At 41.2% G+C, this 23,424-nt stretch overlaps 1 protein-coding gene across 1 annotated transcript in view; it reads right to left on the bottom strand.

Moving 5' to 3' along the window:
• Positions 1-4,275: 4,275 nt before the first annotated feature.
• LOC124711807 (uncharacterized transmembrane protein DDB_G0289901-like) overlaps positions 4,276-23,424 on the bottom strand; it is a 30,311-nt gene continuing 11,162 nt past the window's right edge. Inside the window, exons 2-3 of the mRNA XM_047242030.1 lie at positions 16,027-16,164; positions 4,276-4,419 (exon numbers count right to left, since the gene is read on the bottom strand). Coding sequence (XP_047097986.1) covers positions 16,062-16,164 — 103 coding nt within the window. The 3' untranslated portion in view covers positions 4,276-4,419; positions 16,027-16,061. The remainder of the gene's footprint in view (positions 4,420-16,026; positions 16,165-23,424) is intronic.

Below are 23,424 nucleotides of genomic sequence, written 5' to 3' on the forward strand. Positions count from 1 at the left end.
AGTAATTTAGATACACAAGATGCAGTATCTTTGGAAATCAAAGATACAATGAATAAAATGCTCACACAAACTAATCAGTTAAGGAGAGTACTACTGCACTGCTCACACCATCGACATGCATTCAGCTGTACCACTTAAAATGACATCCCACACCAACTCATGTAATACTGATGTTAAAACATGGAATGCACACTGGTCACAGTTGGACATGCTATTAGCTTAGACTGCAAAGATGTGTTATCTTGCAGAATAGCATCACAATAGGAATTCGTTTATGGAATCTATGCAAAAATACAAAAAAAATCTTGCTGTTTACTTCCATTAACAAACTATCATATTTCATTTTCACTTGGTACTTATAATTTACTGTGGTCAAATGGGTTAACTTACCATTCAACACTATTGTTAACTGCATTGTACATAAATAATGTGTTGGAAATACACACTATCGTTTACAGTTGCAGCATGACCCATTGTCACATCAAATGTTTTATTGTAGGAAGTTTTCGTTTCCAAAAAGCAAACATTGCTGAGAATCAAATTTCAATTTCAGACTGAACTTCATTATCGTTTGTATCTTCTCTTGTATGTTACCCAGTGTACATGAAACTGATATGATGTCATAAAATTGTGTGACTTTGTGACACTTGTAACACTTTCTTAGATACAGGGTGAGTCAAAAGGAAAATTACATGCTTTGAGACACGATAGTATTAGTTATTCTGAAAAAAAAAACTTCATATAGATTTATGCCCTATCGCGGATGGTTTCTGACATAGAAAACATTTAATATCACATTTGTACGTTTTTATTTAATAACTCGAAAACTGCACACTCCAGCGGAAACCTGTCTCAGTACACAATTAAACTAAATTAAATTTGCTGTAAAAAATGTCCTATCTATTTTTTGTCTGGGACTAACAGCTTGCACAGAGAGATCATGGGAATATTGAAAATCTCGCGCAGAGTGCATAAGCTGTAGCTTTGGTACTTCTTGTAGGCCTGTTTGAGGCATTTTTCCGACTTGATAGACCACAAGCGTCCTTTATCAAAATGTTTGTCTCAACTTCCTGTACATTACTGTGGTACATCATAAACAATGACAATGAATAAACATAAAATAAATAGAAATGTACATTAAAAGTATTCTGTCTCTGAAACCATTCGGAATAGGGCATATGTCCACATCAAGCTTTTTGTTCAAAATCAGTAATCCTCTCACCCATCAAAACACTTCCCTTCCCTTTTGACTCACCTTTTAAAATCTTATAGAACTATGTATTGTGACGTTTAATTTCTACACATATGGAATATAGACCCCTTAGACTATCATTCCAATGTGGAATGACTTATTCAGGATCTATGCAGTATTAATCGTTACGAAGTCCCTGACCCCCTCCAGTTCAGAATAACATTGTAACATGAAGACTAAGTGAAAGCAGATTTAAATTTATCTATCACGAAGATGGACTGACCTAGAATTTGTCTATGACACACCGTCATAACTTTATCACAGATTGGCTTAGTTTTATGAGTTTGGTTTTATGCATTTGTCACAAAGTTTGTCAATTAATTGAAATTAAATTTTCTAGTGTTCTTTAAATTAAAATAACTTTGAGCCTATCAGGATTGAAACACAGTATGAATGGAAAAAACCAAACTGCATTAAGTGTGGTAATCACACTTTTACACACCTTTTCACACATTTGTTCAGTGGAAACGTATGAGGAGCAATATCATGTCATAACATCAATTAAACATAATATTCTCTAAGGTAGAAAGGAAATTGTTACCCACCTATTTGTGAGCACGGTGGTATATGGAAAACAGCCATTACATCTTTAACACAATATTTTGTGAAATTATAACATGATACAGTTAGAAACAAAGCTATAATAAGTTATGTAACTTTTTCTTTAAAAAACCGTTCACAAATATATAATTTCGTTCATGAGACTTACTTGCTATGATTTCAGTTGTCACAAATATTTCTGCAATCATGTTTGTTGTTACAGAGTCATCTCTATAACCTATGGTAACCAGTTGTATCACTTTCCAATGCTTGAAGTAAGTATTTGTAAAATGTAACTCTTATACAAAATGGCCTAACATACAATTTATTCAGATCGATTTATTTTCAGTTACCCAGATCCGCAAAATTATTGGCAGTGGCAGAAAGTTTCCAAGAAATGTATACATCTACAAACACATCGTTGTACCTGTAAGAAAAATGGCTGCCTGATTGCTTTGTTGGTAGTTAACTAAATTAATATGCTGATTAGGAAACTTATATTATAATACATAAGAAATCAGTTAGGGTTTAATCTACCAAGACATTTTCAATAATGTGTATTACCAGGGGGGCGGGGGGCCAGAATACTTTGAACCAGCTGTAAAAAAAATATGAAAAACCACACGATAACTTCTCATAATGACATACTTCATTAAGAGAAACTGGTGTGTAAGTAGAGTCCAGAACCTGAAAATGTCTCTTAGCAAAAACCTCACTTTCATTAATGTGTAATACCAAAGTGATGGCGTGGGGTTCAGAAAGACAACTTCATGACTACAAAAAGAAAATTTTAAAATACAAATATCCATAATTTTGGTGACTTTTACTCACAACTCAACATACTGATGTCCAAATAGATTACTGGATGTGAAAATATTGAACATGGCATTCATGTCAAAAGGCACATATACCAGTAAGAGCTATATTTTTGAGTTAAGTGTAATTAAACTTTTAAAATATTTATGGAATTTGTTAGAAGATCGCTTTAGAAACAATAAATACTTTTTCCGAACTTCAAAATATAAATTATTATACTAGATTACAGTACCTCCAAAAGCTGTGTGTAAATAACTACCCCAACCCTCTTTCATATTGCTATGATTAATATCAGAGATGTTCAGCCACATTGGTTATTATATTTAGTAAGTGTAAATACCCTTCATTTTTGTAATCTGAAACACATATAAGGCAACTATAAGCGATTTTAGTGAAATTTTTATGCCAAATAAAATTCGTGCAAGATCGTAGTTGGAACTTTAAACCTCGGCATGCATGTTCACCATTGTTATCGACTGAGCTGCCCAAACTCTACAAAGATCTGCCCACGTAGTTTCTCTTCTGCCAGAATCACTCCATAATTTTCCAAATATCACAGTAAGTTTCAGGTTGTTGAAACTTTCCTGTACATGGTTTTAATCTGCAGGCAGTTTCATAACAATTCACCCATCAGCCTAGTGTGGTATTTAGTAGTTTTTATGTATTTAATATTGCCACTGTATTGTCTCATACTACATATCCACCGGTTAGGTCCTAACATGCTAGATAATAGTTTTTGTGACCTATTTCACTTGTAACAATGTGTGAAAAGTACCTAATTTCGCAGTGAACTATATTTGAACAATAGGGTGCCATTAACTAGTTGAGTGCGTTGTAACACTGCATACGTACTGTCGCGGTACATTTCGAATTTTTATCGTGAGTCAACCAGAAATTGTTTTGGTTTGAGATGAAACAGGGAATATTAAGAACTGTGACTATGTGCATATCAACAATTACACTTCCCTGTTCCGATCGTTTGATAACATTGCTACATCGTCCGTAGTATCTGAAAGGGTAATATAATGAAATGTGCTGTATATCATAATTAATAGTAAGTAACTGTTTATTAGACAAACATCAGTCCGCAATCACACTGCCACTGTTACTCTGGTTCCTGTCACCCTGTATAACTGGAGATGAAAGATACTGAATTTTAAACATTGTTTAGAACGATTACCGGCCCTTGTCATGAACGCGCGATTTTTAGTGGTAAACACTTGAGAAAGACAACTTCTTTGACAACTTGTTATTGCTTTTCTTTCACCTGTATTCTTGACTTAAAATGTATGTTTTTATTTCATTCCACTTCTTACTTTCCATCACAGTATTCAGTATTATCACTTTGCTGCTCTCCAGAGACTCTCTACCCCACCTATAACATAATTCCGTACTCGCTGGTAGCCTCCGAATGTGTTTGTTGAAAACGGCTTGGGCGCTCTGCAAGAACAACGCGCAATGTCAAGACGACAATACCCAACGAATGTTCGTCTCCAGAGACTTCGCATCCAGATCAATCGATACTTCGTAAGTTGGAGAAAGGCCAGAGCGTAACAATTCCAATAAAAATCCAATAGTAAATATATTGTTGTGAACCTCTAGCATAAGTTGACAGTAGCTCACACGCGTTGTGTGTGTAGTTACAGGCGTGAAATGAGGAACAGTCGTAGTTCGAAGAGCTTTATTTCGTCTCTGCAGAAAAAAACATCACACAGTTGTTTGATAATTTGTTACTGATTTTCAGGTACTTCGTCTAGCAAGTGAATAATGTAATAAAACTTCGCTTCTTCTTGTGGCGTCGCTGCAACGTCCTGTAAAACAGAAGACAACAAAGTTCTCATTCAAACTGATAATAATGAAATATGTTGTGGCAGGTAGAAAATATGAATAATCGAGTGAGCTAACTCTACAAATTAGGTAATACCATTTAAATAATTGTAACTACGATAATACTCGATTTTATTCTTATTCGAGGACACTCATCCGAAGATGTTTGTGGTTTCCGGGAAAAGAAAGAAAAATTCAATGCACCTCCTAAGCTAGACATTGAACTTAACGCCGTACCCAAGCGCGAAGTAAGGAAGTCAACTGTTACTCGCACCAAGAAAACCACGCTGGGCGGAAGAACACAACGTCGTCGTATATTTGTAGGTTAAGGAAACATGAGGGTATTTCAAAAAGTAAGTTATGCATTATTATGTCAGACCTAATAGCTTTTATCGAGTGTTGCAATACACACCTGAGTGACACAGATACGTGAAACTACATTCCAACATAGAGAGCAATGTTGGGGGCGTTCTGCATATTGTTCAGTTCCTCGAGAAATGATATTCTGTCCTTGCTCACGGAGTAATTCAAGAACCACTGTGTGAAGACAGTCGTCGTTCGGAAATTTGTTTACCCTAAAGGTTCTTTCAGTTTTCTGATAAGATGAGATTCGCATTGTGCAGGATTTGGACATCGTGATCAGCATAGCGGACGAATGTGCTGCCTTGGCCGAGATATTGTCACCATTTTACTACGGCTGCACGCGATACTGCATTAGGTCCACATACCGTAAGCATTTCAGGACAAATCTGGGCATTTAGACGTGTTGTTCACAAGAATCTTATTGTCCCGTGTAGTTAGACTTTGAGATACATTTCCAGATGCCGCGTCATTTCAGTCACACCCTGTGATGCACCTGTTGTCCGTACCAAAGACCAGGTGTTTCAGCAAGAAACCGGGAATATGTAGTCTTTCCTGACAATGCACCATTCTTAAAATGCAGTGGGAATAAAAGCTTAACTCCCAGAATTCCCTACGTACAGCCTGTGATGATATGCGAGAGTAGCAGTTTTACTAGCAACCTACCTGTTTGCACACAGGTCAGGAGGATTCACGGGCATGTAAGTTATTATCCTTCTATATTCACTGAAATTCTGTCATACGAAGTTTCAGGAAATAATGGTGGAAACAGCCACTGGTTTTACTTATACGCGGAGAATCGGACAGTTTTTTAATTCAGGTTTGTGAAGTTCTGTAGAATGCTGCTGAGTTTGATCGGGTTTTTATTTGTTTACTTTTTGTACATAGAAGTTTTATTTTATTTTTGTCTATTTGATGCTGAAGCACGTAAAGAAGTAGATCTCTGGGATTAGTTAATGCATTACACAGAGTAGTCCCAGTGGCTTATCTTTGGACGGCTGTTTGATCCCGACTGATTAATGGCTGGTTCTGAAGAAAAGTAGGTGGGAGAATTTGATACCTATGAAGGGGTGGAGAAGAGCTACTTCCAGAACAAACTTTTGCAAGAGAAGCAGTTCCTCGTTAGGTTAAATAGATCGTATAATGGTGAAACAATGCCAAACTGCTACACTACATGATAGGGCTAACTTATTTCGTGAAGCATGGCTGGATGAGAGTGGGAAAAGGGTGTCAGGCGTAGTATAGGTTGGCTGTACCTAGCTGACCAATTTCAATCCACAGCCGCCAAAATAGTACTCATTTCCGGCAAATTCCACTCAGCTGTTTTCTTCTGTGAGTGTCCTTTGTTTGTTAAAAGGTGGTCCGTAAGTTTCTCTTGCCCCTATTTCTCAAGATGGGGCATTGTAGTGCTTCGCGAATAACACTTATTAAGAGACAGTGCACTCGCTAGGAGCCAACCCATACAGAATTGACGTGATATGTTCCTCACAAGGAAGCTAAATGATACACTAAGAGCGCTGTCAAAATATTCCACTGTTTCATGGAAGCAACAATTATCTTTGTCAAGCAACTGGCTGCAGTCCAGAGATGCCAATGCCTGCCGTGTGCAAAAGTTGCTTAAACTAAATATGCACAAACATATGACCTCTTTTTGGCTAGACGAGACACTTTCTAGTGTTTCTCTAACAACAACAACAGGCTCCAGAGATCTTAATTATTTTCTTCTCAACGACAACAGTAGTGGGCAGTATGTCTCCGTCGAGTTCATAGGAGTAGGGAAGTACAACCCGATCTGTTACTAAAGTGTAGTACAGAGATATTGCGACTCTGTTGCTAATATTTAAATTACACCACATTCCAATGCAGTTCACGCGTCGACCAGTAAGCAAAATTAACAACAGAGCCAAGTTCTAGCAATGAAACATCATACGAAAACCACTGGAGAGCCGGAGTGAAAATAACCTGTAGTGAGCGCGGTCCTAATAATAGTGATGTACTGTCATGTATGAAGAATGTTAACATACAGGGTGATTCAAAAAGAATATCACAACTTTAAAAATGTGTATTTAATGAAAGAAACATAATATAACCTTCTGTTATACATCATTACAAAGAGTATTTAAAAAGGTTTTTTTCACTCAAAAACAAGTTCAGAGATCTTCAACTTTCGTGGTCCTGTCCTCCTCAGTTGCGCGTAATACTACGGTATGTTGATGATTTTCACTTATGGACCGTCTGACAGCAAATGAATAAAAGACAATTTTAGTGCCATACGCGTTTCGCCTTTATTTTCTGCAAGGCATCATCAGTGGCCTGTAATATGTACGTATGTTAGCTATTTTATTTACATTTTTGTCATTGTGCCTATAGGTTATAAACAGTTCTGGTGGTTGGTATTTCCTATTAAGTAGTAATGTTTTGAACTGTACTTACAGGTTGCGTAGACAGTTTCTTACATATTACGCTCCTGTTGCATTTTTGGTCTTGTTCTTCTTCCTATGAGCGCCAATTTGCTGTTTTTTCCGCATTCCACAGCACTATGCACTGAACGCTTCTTTTAATGCAATGTTTTAGTTTCTGTTGCCGACTGTCAAATGTTTTTGCCAAAGATCGAATATTACTGCCAAACTTATGAGTGTAACTATCGAAGTATCTGTGGTCTGTTCGTGTATGCATTTGTGTGTGCGCTTGTGTATGTGTGTGTGTGTGTGTGTGTGTGTGTGTGTGTGTGTGTGTGTGTGTGTTTTCTTTTTGGTGTCGTTAATTTAATTTAATTTTATTGTATTTAATTATTTATTTTTGTTTATGTCCTGTGTATGTGTGTGTGTGTGTGTGTGTTTTGGTGTGATTTGTTTTTTTTTTGTGCTGTGTATGTGTGTCTGTCTGTATTTTGGTGTTATGCATTTTTTTTTTTTTGGAGGGGGGCTGTGTATGTGTGTGTGTGTGTGTGTGTGTGTGTTTTATTTTTTTTATTTTTATGTTATCATTTCCTTTATTAAGTTTAGTAAGGAGCCTGTGCTGATGTGTGTCTGTTCATTTATCACATGTTTGTTTTCTGCTATGGCTTTCTGGATGTGGAAGTTTTCTTGCATTTGTATAAGATGTTTGTCATGGTTGCTTATTCTCATTATTTTCATTTCTTGTTCCATGTTTGTAGGATGATGGTTGTAGTGTTTTAAATGCTCTGCAAATGTGGAATGGTTTGTTTCATACTTCCAACATCTGATATGTTCTTTGTATCTTGTTTCAAAATTCCTGCATGTCATGCCTATGTATACTGCATCACAACTTTGACATTCAAGTTTATATATTCCTGATTGTTGGAATTTGTCCCTCTTGGTAGCTGGCTGGCTTAGGTGTGATTGAAGGGTTTGCCCAGGCTTATATGCTATTTTGAAGCCCTGTCTCTTTAGGATGTTTGCAACTCTGTGTGTTAGTTTATGTGTGTAGGTCATGGTGTACCATCTGGTTCTTTTCTGTGTGGTGTTGTCATTGTGTGTGTTTGTTGAGTGTGTTTGTAAGTTTTCAGCTTGTGAGTTCTTTTGTATTGTGGAAATGTTGTGTTTGTTTTTTATTTGAGTTTTTATTTTTTGATTGAGCCTGTGTACCACATGTGTGTCATACCCGTTGTTCCTAGCTATTTGTATGATCGTGTTCATTTCTTGTTCATAGTTTCTCTTACTGAGTGGGATTCTGTTTAATCTATGTAACATGTGTCATAGTGCTGCAAATTTCTGGCTTTGGGGGTGGTTGGATGTGGAATGTATTATTGTGTCCGTGGCTGTTGGTTTTCTAAAGATGTTAAATGTATGTTTTCCATTTTCTTTTTTAATTGTAATGTCAAGAAAATTTATTTGATTTTCTTTTTCAAGTGTGAATTTTATGTTCTTATGAGCTTTGTTTATTTCTGAATGGGGTTCATCTATTTTTTCACTTGGCTCGTCTATCAAACAAATAATGTCATCCACGTATCTGTACCAATATATGATTTTGAAACTTTCATTTGTGGTTATCTTATCAAATATCTGATTTTCGAGGTGGCTGATGAAAATGTTTGCTAGTGTTCCTGATATTGGGGATCCCATGGGCAGTCCATCAGTTTGTAGATAATATTCTTCCTCAAACTGAAAGTAGTTTTGTTCAGTTGTCAGTCTGAGCATATCTGTTATTTCTTTTATTGCGTCTGTGGTGAGGTTGCTGTGGGATGAGAGATTTTGTTCTATGATTTCTATTGTTTCTGTGATAGGGATGGAGGTATACATATTTTCCATATCGAATGAAATCAGTGATGCTGTGTGTGGTACCTGTATGTTCTGTATATTTTCTATTAGGTTTCCTGTGTTTATCACTGTTCTGTTGTTTTCTACTTTATAGTGTTTTGTAACTAACTTTTGGAGGTGTTTGGCTATGCGGTATGTTGGGGCTTTCTTGAAGTTGATAACAGGTCTCATTGGCATTCCGTCTTTATGTACTTTCGGTTGACTGCGGAGTGTTGGTGCTTGTGGGTTTTTCTGTGTTAAGTAGTATTTCTGTTTGTCCGTGAGTGTGTGTTCAATGTTTTTCAGTGTTCGTTTCACATTTGCCTGGAATCGTGTAGTTGGATCTGACTTCAGTTTTTGTATTGCGTTGGTGTTTATGTATTCCTTGGTTTTTGTGATGTATTGCTCTTTATCCATGAGTACTGTTACATTTCCCTTGTCTGCTCTTGTTATTAATACGTTGTTGTTTGTTAACTTTTGTTTTAACCTTTTCATAGTAGCTGCTTCTGTTTGGTTGTTCTTATTGTGTGTCTGCTGTGTTTGTTTTATTATGCCTTTTATTTCTTCTTTTACTAGTTCTCTTGTCAGTCCTATGTTTATTTCACAATTACTTTGTTGTTCTTCACGTGTAAGGATGTGTTCGGTTTCTACTATGAGATTTTCTATGTATTGATTGTTCACCTTGCTATTGGTGCAGTGTTTCAAACCTTTTTCCAAGAGCATTTTTTCGTTTTCGTGTAGTTCTGTCTCTGTTAGGTTAACTAAGCGTGGATGGAATGAGTGTTGGTGTTCATGTGGTTTCACATTTAAAATGTAAATGTATTTTTGCGTCTTTTTTACTGTTAGTTTCATTATCTTGTGTTTATGTTTGTTTTGTAAATGTTTCATTGCTATGTATGTGTTGTGCTCAGTTTTTTCTACTAGTGCCATGAAAACTGCGGCGTTTCCTACGTTTTTTGCCAATTCTAGATGAGTCTCATAGAGCACCATGTTTAGGTGTTGTTTTTTCGAATAGAGCATCTTAATTTCATGTAGTAACCAATATCGTTCTGCAAATGATTTCGACTTTTGTGCCACTGTAGAACTGTTTTTAACCTTTACATTAATGTAGGTTGGAATTAAATCGTTCTTTTTGCATGTTCTGTTGAATTTTATATGCTGTATCGTCTTATGGAGTCTCAGATGTATTTTCTTGAACCTGTTGTACACGTTGACAGGGAATGCTTGACATAGATGTATTGACATCTTCAACTTTCGTGGTCCTGTCCTCCTCAGTTGCGCGTAATACTACGGTATGTTGATGATTTTCACTTATAGACCGTCTGACAGCATAGCCAAACACCTCCAAAAGTTAGTTACAAAACACTATAAAGTAGAAAACAACAGAACAGTGATAAACACAGGAAACCTAATAGAAAATATACAGAACATACAGGTACCACACACAGCATCACTGATTTCATTCGATATGGAAAATATGTATACCTCCATCCCTATCACAGAAACAATAGAAATCATAGAACAAAATCTCTCATCCCACAGCAACCTCACCACAGACGCAATAAAAGAAATAACAGATATGCTCAGACTGACAACTGAACAAAACTACTTTCAGTTTGAGGAAGAATATTATCTACAAACTGATGGACTGCCCATGGGATCCCCAATATCAGGAACACTAGCAAACATTTTCATCAGCCACCTCGAAAATCAGATATTTGATAAGATAACCACAAATGAAAGTTTCAAAATCATATATTGGTACAGATACGTGGATGACATTATTTGTTTGATAGACGAGCCAAGTGAAAAAATAGATGAACCCCATTCAGAAATAAACAAAGCTCATAAGAACATAAAATTCACACTTGAAAAAGAAAATCAAATAAATTTTCTTGACATTACAATTAAAAAAGAAAATGGAAAACATACATTTAACATCTTTAGAAAACCAACAGCCACGGACACAATAATACATTCCACATCCAACCACCCCCAAAGCCAGAAATTTGCAGCACTATGACACATGTTACATAGATTAAACAGAATCCCACTCAGTAAGAGAAACTATGAACAAGAAATGAACACGATCATACAAATAGCTAGGAACAACGGGTATGACACACATGTGGTACACAGGCTCAATCAAAAAATAAAAACTCAAATAAAAAACAAACACAACATTTCCACAATACAAAAGAACTCACAAGCTGAAAACTTACAAACACACTCAACAAACACACACAATGACAACACCACACAGAAAAGAACCAGATGGTACACCATGACCTACACACATAAACTAACACACAGAGTTGCAAACATCCTAAAGAGACAGGGCTTCAAAATAGCATATAAGCCTGGGCAAACCCTTCAATCACACCTAAGCCAGCCAGCTACCAAGAGGGACAAATTCCAACAATCAGGAATATATAAACTTGAATGTCAAAGTTGTGATGCAGTATACATAGGCATGACATGCAGGAATTTTGAAACAAGATACAAAGAACATATCAGATGTTGGAAGTATGAAACAAACCATTCCACATTTGCAGAGCATTTAAAACACTACAACCATCATCCTACAAACATGGAACAAGAAATGAAAATAATGAGAATAAGCAACCATGACAAACATCTTATACAAATGCAACAAATCTTCCACATCCAGAAAGCCATAGCAGAAAACAAACATGTGATAAATGAACAGACACACATCAGCACAGGCTCCTTACTAAACTTAATAAAGGAAATGATAACATAAAAATAAAAAAAAAATAAAACACACACACACACAGAAACACACACACACATACACAGCCCCCCTCCCAAAAAAAAGAAAAAAATGCATAACACCAAAATACAGACAGACACACATACACAGCACAAAAAAAAATCACACCAAAACACACACACACACATACACAGGACATAAACAAAAATAAATAATTAAATACAATAAAATTAAATTAAATTAGCGACACCAAAAACACACACACACACACACACACACACACACACACACACACACACACACACATACACAAGCGCACACACAAATGCATACACGAACAGACCACAGATACTTCGATAGTTACACTCATAAGTTTGGCAGTAATATTCGATCTTTGGCAAAAACATTTGACAGTCGGCAACAGAAACCAAAACATTGCGTTAAAAGAAGCGTTCAGTGCATAGTGCTGTGGAATGCGGAAAAAAACAGCAAATTGGCACTCAGAGGAAGAAGAACAAGACCAAAAATGCTACAGGAGCGTAATATGTAAGAAACTGTCTACGCAACCTGTAAGTACAGTTCAAAACATTACTACTTAATAGGAAATACCAACCACCAGAACTGTTTATAACCTATAGGCACAATGACAAAAATGTAAATAAAATAGCTAACATACACTCCTGGAAATGGAAAAAAGAACACATTGACACCGGTGGGTCAGACCCACCATACTTGCTCCGGACACTGCGAGAGGGCTGTACAAGCAATGATCACACGCACGGCACAGCGGACACACCAGGAACCGCGGTGTTGGCCGTCGAATGGCGCTAGCTGCGCAGCATTTGTGCACCGCCGCCGTCAGTGTCAGCCAGTTTGCCGTGGCATACGGAGCTCCATCGCAGTCTTTAACACTGGTAGCGTGCCGCAACAGCGTGGACGTGAACCGTACGTGCAGTTGACGGAATTTGAGCGAGGGCGTATAGTGGGCATGCGGGAGGCCGGGTGGACATACCGCCGAATTGCTCAACACGTGGGGCGTGAGGTCTGCACAGTACATCGATGTTGTCGCCAGTGGTCGGCGGAAGGTGCACGTGCCCGTCGACCTGGGACCGGACCGCAGCGACGCACGGATGCACGCCAAGACCGTAGGATCCTACGCAGTGCCGTAGGGGACCGCACCGCCACTTCCCAGCAAATTAGGGACACTGTTGCTCCTGGGGTATCGGCGAGGACCATTCGCAACCGTCTCCATGAAGCTGGGCTACGGTCCCGCACACCGTTAGGCCGTCTTCCGCTCACGCCCCAACATCGTGCAGCCCGCCTCCAGTGGTGTCGCGACAGGCGTGAATGGAGGGACGAATGGAGACGTGTCGTCTTCAGCGATGAGAGTCGCTTCTGCCTTGGTGCCAATGATGGTCGTATGCGTGTTTGGCGCCGTGCAGGTGAGCGCCACAATCAGGACGGCATACGACCGAGGCACACAGGGCCAACACCCGGCATCATGGTGTGGGGAGCGATCTCCTACACTGGCCGTACACCACTGGTGATCGTCGAGGGGACACTGAATAGTGCACGGTACATCCAAACCGTCATCGAACCCATCGTTCTACCATTCCTAGACCGGCAAGGGAACTTGCTGTTCCAACAGGACAATGCACGTCCGCATGTATCCCGTGCCACCCAACGTGCTCTAGAAGGTGTAAGTCAACTACCCTGGCCGGCAAGATCTCCGGATCTGTCCCCCATTGAGCATGTTTGGGACTGGATGAAGCGTCGTCTCACGCGGTCTGCACGTCCAGTACGAACGCTGGTCCAACTGAGGCGCCAGGTGGAAATGGCATGGCAAGCCGTTCCACAGGACTACACCCAGCATCTCTACGATCGTCTCCATGGGAGAATAGCAGCCTGCATTGCTGCGAAGGTGGATATACACTGTAGTAGTGCCGACATTGTGCATGCTCTGTTGCCTGTGTCTATGTGCCTGTGGTTCTGTCAGTGTGATCATGTGATGTATCTGACCCCAGGAATGTGTCAATAAAGTTTCCCCTTCCTGGGACAATGAATTCACGGTGTTCTTATTTCAATTTCCAGGAGTGTATGTACATATTACAGGCCACTGATGATGCCTTGCAGAAAATAAAGGCGAAACGCGTATGGCACTAAAATTGTGTTTTATTCAGTTGCTGTCAGACGGTCCATAAGTGAAAATCATCAACATACCGTAGTAAGTTCAGAGATGTTCAATATGGCCCCCTCCAGACACTCGAGCAATATCAACCCGATACTCCAGCTCGTCCCACACTCTCTGTAGCATATCAGGCGTAACAGTTTGGATAGCTGCTGTTATTTCTCGTTTCAAATCATCAATGGTGGCTGGGAGAGGTGGCCGAAACAGCATATCCTTAACATACCCCCATAAGAAATAATCGCAGGGGGTAAGATCAGGGCTTCTTGGAGGCCAGTGATGAAGTGCTCAGTCACGGGCTGCCTGGCGGCCGATCCATCGCCTCGGGTAGTTGACGTTCAGGTAGTTACGGACAGATAAGTGCCAATGTGGTGTCTCAGACGATAAGGTTTCATAACTAACCTTTTTCGTAGGACTCTCCATACAGTTGATTGTAGAATTTGCAGCTCTCTGCTAGCTCTGCGAGTCGATTCTCCTGGGCTGCGAACAAATGCTTGCTGGATGCGTGCTACATTTTGATCACTCGTTCTCGGCCGTCCAGAACTTTTCCCTTTGCACAAACACCCATTCTCTGTAAACTGTTTATACCAACGTTTAATACACCACCTATCAGGAGGTTTAACACCATACTTCGTTCGAAATACACGCTGAACAACTGTCGTCGATTCACTTCTGCTGTACTCAATAACACAAAAAGCTTTCTGTTGAGCGGTCGCCATCTTAGCATCAACTGACGCAGACGCCTAGTCAACGGCGCCTCAAGCGAACAAATGTACAACTAAATGAAACTTTATAGCTCCCTTAATTCGCCGACAGATAGTGCTTAGCTCTGCCTTTTGTCGTTGCAGAGTTTTAAATTCCTAAAGTTGTGGTATTCTTTTTGAATCACCCTGTATTGTTTTCGCAAATCTTCCATCTACAGTATGGCAAAGCTACCTTCATGGCCAACATGCGAAATGTATCTGATGGACGGCAGCTCACGTTTAAGTGGAAGAGCGAAATCAAAATAATGAACATTCAGGCTGGCTTGGTTCTCGAAGCAGCTCTAGCTAACATCACAGGACTCTTTGCCCAGATGCGAAGCGCACCTCCTGTCACCAAAGGACGCGTAGCTGCAACAGTGCTGTGCAGCAAGAAAATCTTGAGATAAATGTCTGCTCCGTTGTAACTTTCTCCTCACGTAGTCTTTGACCTATGAGACCGTCTCAAAACTCAGTCATCTTCTCTAGGCCACCATGCTAACAAACTACGTGTAATAACAAAATAGTCATGACACAGGTTTCACATACCCGTATTATGACCGAAAATTTACTCTGTATGGTGAAAGAATATCAGTTATAAGATTCACTACTGACGTTGCTATCTTTTGAAAGTCACAGAAAAATACAGGACTTGTTGGATAGAATGACCAACCTGAGTGCAGAGCAGGTGGTAAGAGTTAAAAGAGGAAAGGCGAAAGTAATGAACAGTACAAGAAATGAGAGTAGCGATTAGCTTAGTATAAAGTTTTTGAAGGAAAATAACATACGTTGGACGAAGCAAGAACTAACTAGGCCAAAAAGGGCGATCTGGCAAAAGAAGTCTACTAGTGTTAATATAGGCCTTGATAAGAAGGAAGAAACTGGTGATAATGTACGTCTATAGCACAGCATTCTACGGCACGGGCTGTGGGAAAAACGGAAAAGGAAAGAACAGGGCCGTTCGAGCTGTCACGCTACACAAGTATGTAGAAAATTTGATGAACTGATGGGGTAAGCTAAGGAATGATGTTCTCCTCAGGAATCGCGAAGAAAGAAATGTATAGAAAAAACAGCTATACGAAAAGTGTCAGAATGATAGGACATGTGTTAAGGCATGAAGGAATAACTTCTATGGTGTTAGAGGGAGCCATAGACAGCAAGAACTGTTGGGGAAGACAGAAATAAGAGTACATTCAACAAATAGTTGAGAAGGTATGGTGCAATAGCTACTGAAATGGTTGGCACAAGAGAGGAATTCGTGGCTGGCCGAACTAGACCAGTCAAAAGACTGTTGACAAAAATTAGTTACTTACTCTTAACTGCACCTGCTGCTAATATGTGGAGGGGGTTATCCAGAGGCCACTTTGTACGTCTGGGCGGGCATCACGACGGCTGGGAGGGCTGTATATGTCACACCACCTGCTGGTCGCTGCTGCGTAGTCGCCACAGTCCTGCAACATACAGGAGATTCCCGTAGCACACCAAGGAGGAATTATATGTGATGCATTCTAATACAGGTACGAGGTTGCAGGCGAAAACCAGCACTAAGCGCCAAACAGGTAGAAGGTTTATTAACACGCAAATTGCTTTCTTGTCTCTCTGCTCAGTAAAAATTTCGCAGTAGATATTAAACTACCTCGCCTGTGAGCTCGAGACTCGAAATTTTAAGCAAAGCTATGAACGGGATGACAATGCAACATTCTCTCTCTTTCTTGTCGGTATGTTCAGTGGGGATGCGGCTGAAAATGTTTGGTGACGCCTGACATCAAGGCTGTACAACATGACTGGCGGATTTTGCAGGTAGTACCGGTTTGCTTATAGGGTTTGTATGCGGGGAAAGGCACAGCTGAGCACAGAGTGGGGGAAGGATGAGATAGATACAGGAGGAAGGAGAAGATAGATGGAAAGAAGGGAAAAGAGGAGATGTACTGAGAGAGGGGAGGAATGAGAAGACGGACACAGACAAAGGGATGGACAGAGGGAAGAGGAGGAGGTGGTGGACAAGAAAAGGGCTAGGAGAAGGAGTAGGGTGAGGGGCAGGAGGAGATAGGCACAGAGAGTGAGGGAATGAGGAGATGGAGGGAGACAGTGGAGTGCATTGAGGGAAGAGGAGGAAGGGGTGGACAGAGAGAAACGGCAGGAGGAGGCGAATAATAGGAGGAGGAAGGAGGATATAGAGAGAGAGGGTAGAAGGAGATGTGCAGAGAGAATGGGGTAATAGCAAAAGAAGAAAGAGATACTTGCAGTATGTGGCATACGCATACAAGGGGAAAGCTGCAGGTATAGTGTTCATAGTGAAATAACAGTCTCATAAAAATGAAAGGAAATTAAGTTTTCCTGCCCATATTTTGATTTTTATGAGCATATCAGTTAAACAGACTGATGTGTTATTTACAAACTGTGACATAGTCATGATAGAGTTTCCAGCGATCCAGGAAAGCATCTTCTTTATTATAATTCCAGTTTTAGATGACAATGTTTATTTGCAATGAGGTTATTAATTTCGGTCGGTAATGACCATTTTCAGACTTGAATATAAACGTGTTGCATTATACGTATCATGTCATTTCATGTGATGGTACAGTCAAAATAGTCAATCCTGCTTCATCAAACAAAGAAAATTGTGTTATGTACAGAGCGCCATACCGCACATGAAGAGAGTCACAAATATACCTAAATATTTTATTAGTATGTAGGTATAACACTATACTTTTTCGGAAAAGGTCACGTGAAAAGATACTGAAATAAAACTGAAATTTAACATGTCTGCGTTGTAATATAAACAAAAGGTTAAAACTTCATGAGAAATTTTCGCACACAGGACAAAAAGCAGAAAGTAATTGTTGACGTTAAAATGGCTTTTTGGCATAACATTTTTTTAAATTGTTGGTTCAAATGGCTCTGAGCACTATGCGACTTAACTTCTGAGGTCATTAGTCGCCTAGAACTTAGAATTAATTAAACCTAACTAACCTAAGGACATCACACACAGCCACGCCCGAGGCAGGATTCGAACCCGCGACCGTAGCGGTCGCTCGATTCCAGACTGTAGCGCCTAGAACCGGACGCCCACTCCGGCCGGCTAACACTTTATTAAAACGGACTACAAAAATAAATTAATTTTTCCTAGGTCCATATTTATTCCTAACCCAATACAGATAGCACTGCAAAACAGGAATACGGTTGCAGCAGATAATAATAGGGGGGTGAACTATTCATGCAACAATTACTTAGTGTGTGCACCACACGTTTCTCGTTTTAAATTTTCCTGTCAAAAAAACTGGCTGATCTCTGAGCTACTTCCAATTTTGTGAATTGTCAGCTCATTTAAATCTATGTACTGCTGCATCCACAAGTTTACATTTCTGGAAAAAGTCACACATTTATCTGGTTATTTATGGGATCGGTAACTGAAAGCTGAGCAGATTTCATCATTGTACACTCCTGGAAATTGAAATAAGAACACCGTGAATTCATTGTCCCAGGAAGGGGAAACTTTATTGACACATTCCTGGGGTCAGATACGTCACATGATCACACTGACAGAACCACAGGCACATAGACACAGGCAACAGAGCATGCACAATGTCGGCACTAGTACAGTGTATATCCACCTTTCGCAGCAATGCAGGCTGCTATTCTCCCATGGAGACGATCGTAGAGATGCTGGATGTAGTCCTGTGGAACGGCTTGCCATGCCATTTCCACCTGGCGCCTCAGTTGGACCAGCGTTCGTGCTGGACGTGCAGACCGCGTGAGACGACGCTTCATCCAGTCCCAAACATGCTCAATGGGGGACAGATCCGGAGATCTTGCCGGCCAGGGTAGTTGACTTACACCTTCTAGAGCACGTTGGGTGGCACGGGATACATGCGGATGTGCATTGTCCTGTTGGAACAGCAAGTTCCCTTGCCGGTCTAGGAATGGTAGAACGATGGGTTCGATGACGGTTTGGATGTACCGTGCACTATTCAGTGTCCCCTCGACGATCACCAGTGGTGTACGGCCAGTGTAGGAGATCGCTCCCCACACCATGATGCCGGGTGTTGGCCCTGTGTGCCTCGGTCGTATGCAGTCCTGATTGTGGCGCTCACCTGCACGGCGCCAAACACGCATACGACCATCATTGGCACCAAGGCAGAAGCGACTCTCATCGCTGAAGACGACACGTCTCCATTCGTCCCTCCATTCACGCCTGTCGCGACACCACTGGAGGCGGGCTGCACGATGTTGGGGCGTGAGCGGAAGACGGCCTAACGGTGTGCGGGACCGTAGCCCAGCTTCATGGAGACGGTTGCGAATGGTCCTCGCCGATACCCCAGGAGCAACAGTGTCCCTAATTTGCTGGGAAGTGGCGGTGCGGTCCCCTACGGCACTGCGTAGGATCCTACGGTCTTGGCGTGCATCCGTGCGTCGCTGCGGTCCGGTCCCAGGTCGAAGGGCACGTGCTCCTTCCGCCGACCACTGGCGACAACATCGATGTACTGTGGAGACCTCACGCCCCACGTGTTGAGCAATTCGGCGGTACGTCCACCCGGCCTCCCGCATGCCCACTATACGCCCTCGCTCAAAGTCCGTCAACTGCACATGCGGTTCACGTCCACGCTGTCGCGGCATGCTACCAGTGTTAAAGACTGCGATGGAGCTCCGTATGCCACGGCAAACTGGCTGACACTGACGGCGGCGGTGCACAAATGCTGCGCAGCTAGCGCCATTCGACGGCCAACACCGCGGTTCCTGGTGTGTCCGCTGTGCCGTGCGTGTGATCATTGCTTGTACAGCCCTCTCGCAGTGTCCGGAGCAAGTATGGTGGGTCTGACACACCGGTGTCAATGTGTTCTTTTTTCCATTTCCAGGAGTGTATATAGGAGCCGTGAACGTTTATTTCAATACACTGAGGTCATGGGACAGAGATATGCATATATACAGACGGCGGTAGTATGTTGTACACAAGGTATAAAATGGTGGTGCATTGGCGGAGCTGTCATTTGTACTCAGTGACTCATGGGAAAAGGTTTCCGATTGATTTATGGCCGCGCTACGAGAGTTAATTGACTCTGAATGCAGAACGGTAGTTGGAACTAGACGCATGGGACATTTCATTAAGGAAATCTTTAGGGAATTCGATATTCTGAGGCCCACAGCGTCAAGAGTATGCCTAGAATACCAAATTGCAGGTATTATCTCTCACCACAGCCGGCCGGTGTGGCCGTGCGGTTCTAGGAGCTTCAGTCTGAAACCGCCTGACCGATACGGTCGCAGGTTCGAATTCTGCCTCGGGCATGGATGTGTGTGATGTGCTTAGGTCAGTTAGGCTTAAGTAGTTCAAAGTTCTAGGGGACTGATGATTTCAGAAGTTAAGTCCCATAGTGCTCAGAGCCATTTGAGCCATTTCTCTCACCACGGACAACGCAGTGGCCGACGGCCTTCACTTAACGACTGAGAGAAGCGGCTTTTCCACAGAGTTTTCAGTCCTAACAGACAAAGAACACAGCGTGAAACAACCGCATAAATCAATGTGGCACGTACGAAGAACTTGTCCGTTTGAACAATGCGTCGAAATTTGGCGTTAATGGGCTGTCGCAGTAGACGATTTGGTGTCAGCGCCAGACACCACACTTGCTAGGTGGTAGCCTTTAAATCGGCCGCGGTCCGTTAGTATACGTCGGACCCGCGTGTCACCACTATCGGTGATTGCAGACCGAGCGCCGCCACACGGCAGGTCTAGAGAGACTTCGTAGCATTCGCCCCCAGTTGTACAGCCGACTTTGCTAGCGATAATTCACTGACAAAATACGCTCTCATTTGCCGAGACGATAGTTTAGCATAGCCTTCAGCTACGTCATTTGCTACGACCTAGCAAGGCGCCATTATCAGTTACTATTGATGCTGTAAAACATGTACCGTCAAGAGCGATGTTCACCATTTATGGATTAAAGTTAAGTATTCCACAGCTACGTCCTTTTTTGCTAGTCTAATTTCCTTGTCTTGTTCCAGACCTCACGTCAGCCTGCGGGAGCTAAAACGCGTGCCTTTCAGCTTCCTCTCAAAACCGGGTTGGCTCTCTTGCCAATCCACAACAGACGACTGACGCGAGTGCCTTTGGTAGCAGAAAGACAACTCCTGCAGCGCCTATCCTGGGCTCGTGATCATATCAGTTGGACCCTAGACGATTGGAAAATCGTGACCTGGTCAGATGAGACCAGACTGAGTTAGTAAGAGTTGATGGTAGGGTTCGAGTGTGGCGCAATCCCCTATAAGCCATGGGCCCATGCCAGCAAGCCACCGTTTAATATAGTTCTGGCTCCATAATTGTGTCGGCTGCTTTTATACGGAAAGGAATGGGTCGTTGACTGGTGAGCAGCGGCCTGCCAAATATGAGCCGATTCGGTTGTTCGAGTCTGAGCGCTTTCCCTTGATAATATTAAAACAAATAAAGAAACTGAGGACAGTTAACTATAAATGGCTTCCAAATAAACATTTGTTGAAAAGGTACGTTCTATGCCATTACGCTCTTTCACCTATTGCTCATTTTTAATAGTTAAATCAGGAAGCGACTGCTTGAAGGGCTGTCGGGAGATGTTATGAACATCAACAAAAGTAAAACGAGAATAATGGAATGTAGTCGAATTAAATCGGGTGATGCTGCAGGAATTAGATTAGGAAATGAGACGATTAAAGTTGTAAATGAGTTTTGCTGTTTGGGGAGCAAAATAACTGATGATGGTCGAAATAGAGAGGATATAAAATGTAGACTGGCAATTGCAAGGAAAGCATTTCTGAAGAAGAGATATTTGTTAACTTCCAGTATAGATTTAAGTGTCAGGAAGTCGTTTCTGAAAGTATTTGTATGGAGTGTAGCCATGTGTGGAAGTAAAACGTGGACGATAAATAGTTTAGACAAGAAGAGAATAGAAGCTTTCGAAATGTCGTGCTATAGAAGGCTGCTGAAGATTAGATGGGTAGATCACGTAACTAACGGGGAGGTATTGAATAGAATTGGAGAGAAAACGAATTTGTGGCACAACTTGACTAGAAGAAGGGATCGGTTGGTAGGGCATATTCTGAGGCATCAAGGGATCACCAATTTAGTATTGGAGGGCAGCGTGGAGGGTAAAAACCATAGAGGGAGACCAAGAGATAAATACACTAAAGAGATTCAGAAGTATGTAGGTTGCAATATGTACTGGGAGATGAAGAAGCTTGCACAGGATAGAGTAGCATGGAGAGCTGCATCAAACCAATCTCTGGACTGAAGACCACAACAACAGCATGTTACAAGAATATTTTACTTAGTGTCAAATGTGCTATGATATGAAATGCAGCGAGTTCATTCGGAATGTCTGTATTTCATAAATTCAAGTGCTTCTACAGTAATCGTGTTAGCAAACGCCAAAATTTGTGTACTGGTACATTTTTTCGCCGTCAACAAATCTTCACATAACCAGACACACTGCTTTCGTTAATGTATTCCTTGGCCCGGTTTACGTGAACTTTTATGCTGCGATGCTGTGGCGACGATTTCATACAGAAGTATACCTGCCCGTGCTGAAGCAAATTTCCGACGAAAATAACAGCCTTTCCAACGAGACCTCATTATACATGAAGCATCGGCCATTAATAGGAATGGCCCATTGACATTTATGGGTACCCGTAACGCTTTAAATACGTGCTTATATACACACGGACATTTACGGCATCTCCAGGTGGCTGGTACTAAACCGGCTGGAACGTCAGCTGGGTGGTGCAATTCTGGCCTTTTATCATACAACGTCAGACAGAGCGCCTGTCCTAAGTCAGCTGCTTTTATGTTTGGTGATGGTATGGATGATGGTTATGGGTTGTATTATCTTCCAGCGTGGTTATTAATTCACTATGTGCTTAAAAACTTTTAAAGGTATAAGCTGATGGAATAAAATCTTGGGTAAAAGTCTGTTCACTTCATTCCAGTAACTCTTAACATTCCGATACTACTTCACCCTTCTCTTGTCTGCCCCCCTCCCCCCTTCCTCCCCCCCCCCCCCCCCGCCGTGTGTGCTGACACAATCCTTGTCTCAATATATACTATTAAAATATAAAGGAATGAACAGAAAAGAGTACAAGAATTAAAAAATATTACCCGTTGTGAATGGTGTGTAACTTTCGTAATCGACCACAAACAACGAGACTAGTTGTGATTTACATGAAGGGCCCCACAGTTATTTCCAGAAACACATGGAACCAGCCATCATAGAATAGACTTTAGAATTTGACGTTGTTTCATCTACCGTTGTTATTTAGCCAAAGCCCTATTCCATGCTCCAACAAACACAGTTGTTTTGATTGCAGAGCTTCGACAGCGCGGGGCTTCACTCAGGGTCGTAGTGTTATTGAGCTGTATTTCATTTGTCTCTAAGAATCATTGTTATTGCGCAATTATTAAAGTAATAGCCATCATAAACAAGTACAGATTCGCATATTACATATACAGTGTTTTCATTTTCAGACGACTAATATGTCGAATACGATACTTCTAAAAAGATGTGGGCGAAAAGTAAATATTAGTAAAGGGGACATCTTTCTGTGCTACAACTGGCCATTTCGAAACCACCCCTCCTGCTTGAGTAGGGCTGTCTTTGTATTTCAAAATGGGAACGCCGCAGTTTTATTGCATACTGGACTCTATGCCAAAAAAATACTCACTGTTTACTCAACCAGTGTCTCAAATTCGT

Source organism: Schistocerca piceifrons, chromosome 8 (assembly GCF_021461385.2).
Source record: "Schistocerca piceifrons isolate TAMUIC-IGC-003096 chromosome 8, iqSchPice1.1, whole genome shotgun sequence".
In the NCBI taxonomy this organism is placed as follows: domain Eukaryota; kingdom Metazoa; phylum Arthropoda; class Insecta; order Orthoptera; family Acrididae; genus Schistocerca; species Schistocerca piceifrons.